At 64.2% G+C, this 1,549-nt stretch overlaps 1 protein-coding gene across 1 annotated transcript in view; it reads right to left on the bottom strand.

Moving 5' to 3' along the window:
• Positions 1 to 602: 602 nt before the first annotated feature.
• Positions 603 to 1,549, bottom strand: part of EPS8L2 (EPS8-like 2) — a 23,259-nt gene continuing 22,312 nt past the window's right edge. Inside the window, exon 20 of the mRNA XM_011930141.1 lies at positions 603 to 1,426. Within this exon, the coding sequence (XP_011785531.1) occupies positions 1,346 to 1,426 (81 nt within the window). The 3' untranslated portion in view covers positions 603 to 1,345. The remainder of the gene's footprint in view (positions 1,427 to 1,549) is intronic.

The following is a 1,549-nucleotide window of genomic DNA, read 5'->3' as shown; positions in this document are numbered from 1 at the left end:
CCCCAGGACTGCATCCCCGGATGCTCCGCACCACGGTTGGGTGCACAGCTGCTATGGGGACCCATGGGTTATGGGTTGCCTCCTGACACCAATCCAGGGCGAGGGTACCCCTGGCGGCCACCCACAGCAGCACATGGAGCGGCCGGCAGAGGGCACCAAAGGCCCCGCCAAGGGTGCGGCTCAGGTGGACGCCAGATGGGCGGTCAGGTGCCTCTCCCCGGCAGGGCGCTGAGTGTGGCCCACTCCCCCTTCTCAGGAGCCTCCGTCAGCCTGGGCTAAGATCTCCAAATCCTGTTTCGGGCTTGCCCTCTGACTCATGCCCCTCCCGGGGCCTGCCGAACATCTGGCCAAGCTGGCTCTGTCCCCACCACTCCCACTAGGGTTGTGCCCAGTGAAAGCTGGGCTTGGGTGACAGGCTTTGGGCCTTTTGGTCACCGGGACTGGGAGGGCCACAGGAAGAGAAGTGGGCAGGGTCCCCTGTGGGCTCAGGGGCCGAGCAGCCTGGCTGATGGCTCGCCCTCTGCCCGGCAGTGCTTAGAAAAGGTGCAGTTTTCAGGGACTCCAGGACCCACTCCCACTCCCAGGGAACTGAGACACACGGCTCCTGGGAGACTTAACTGGTTTAATTGTTTCGCCCTGGTGCCTGGGCCACCTCTGATCTCTTGGGTGAGACTCAAGTCCAGGCACCGAGACACACCAGCACCCCCAACACCATGCGGAGATCATTGGCCTGAAACTTGGCCAGAGAAAGCTCCACTCCTCGGCCTGTGAGGTGGGCGCTGGGGGTGTCTGAAGCCTGCGCGGTGTCCGCTGCATCCTCGCCCTTGCAGGTGAAGCGTGTGTCATTCCCCCACTTCCCCCCAATGGCAGCCACAGCCTCCTGCTGGAGCCCCTCCCAGGCCCTCCTCAGGGAGCAGAACCCTGCGTGTGTGCAGGGCTCAGCCTAGCCAGCCTGGAGCTCCAGCCCACCCTGGGGTGTGGATGGATGTAGAAGTGGGTGAGGATAGGGGAGCATCACGGGGACCAGGACCCCCCAGGTGCACAGGGGAGGCCAGAGAAAGAGGCCCCAGCCCCAGGGAGTTCTGTGGCCTCAGGGGAAGGCGGACAAGGGGCTGGCACCACCAGGGGGCAGGTTTGGCTGAGACTGGTCTTGGTGTGGGCTGGGGCCTTGGGTACTGGTGATCCTAAAGATGGGCCTTGTGCCTCCAGACAGAGGCAGGGACCCCTAGCCAGCACCGCGCCCCCTCCGCGTCCTTGGTACAAAATACATACACATATAAAAATAATACTCCATGCATTGGGGGTGGGCTTCCCCTCCGCAGGCCCCCGCCCGCGGCAGCTGGGCCTAGCTGTCCTCCCCCCTTCTCTGATTCATGGAATGAAACTTGTTCATGAGTTCTTCCAGCTCCGACCCACTTTGCTGCTTCTAGGGAGAAATGGGGGCAGCCTCAGCCGGAGGTCCCACAGGTCCGGGTGCCGGCCTCCCCCTTGCTCTGCGACCCCAGGAACCAGCGGGGGCGGGAAGGGCGCAGGGGCAGGAGGGTCGGGG

Source organism: Colobus angolensis, unplaced genomic scaffold (assembly GCF_000951035.1).
Source record: "Colobus angolensis palliatus isolate OR3802 unplaced genomic scaffold, Cang.pa_1.0 Scaffold84, whole genome shotgun sequence".
Classification (NCBI taxonomy): Eukaryota; Metazoa; Chordata; class Mammalia; order Primates; family Cercopithecidae; genus Colobus; species Colobus angolensis.
This window is presented reverse-complemented; position numbering and strand designations above follow the sequence as displayed.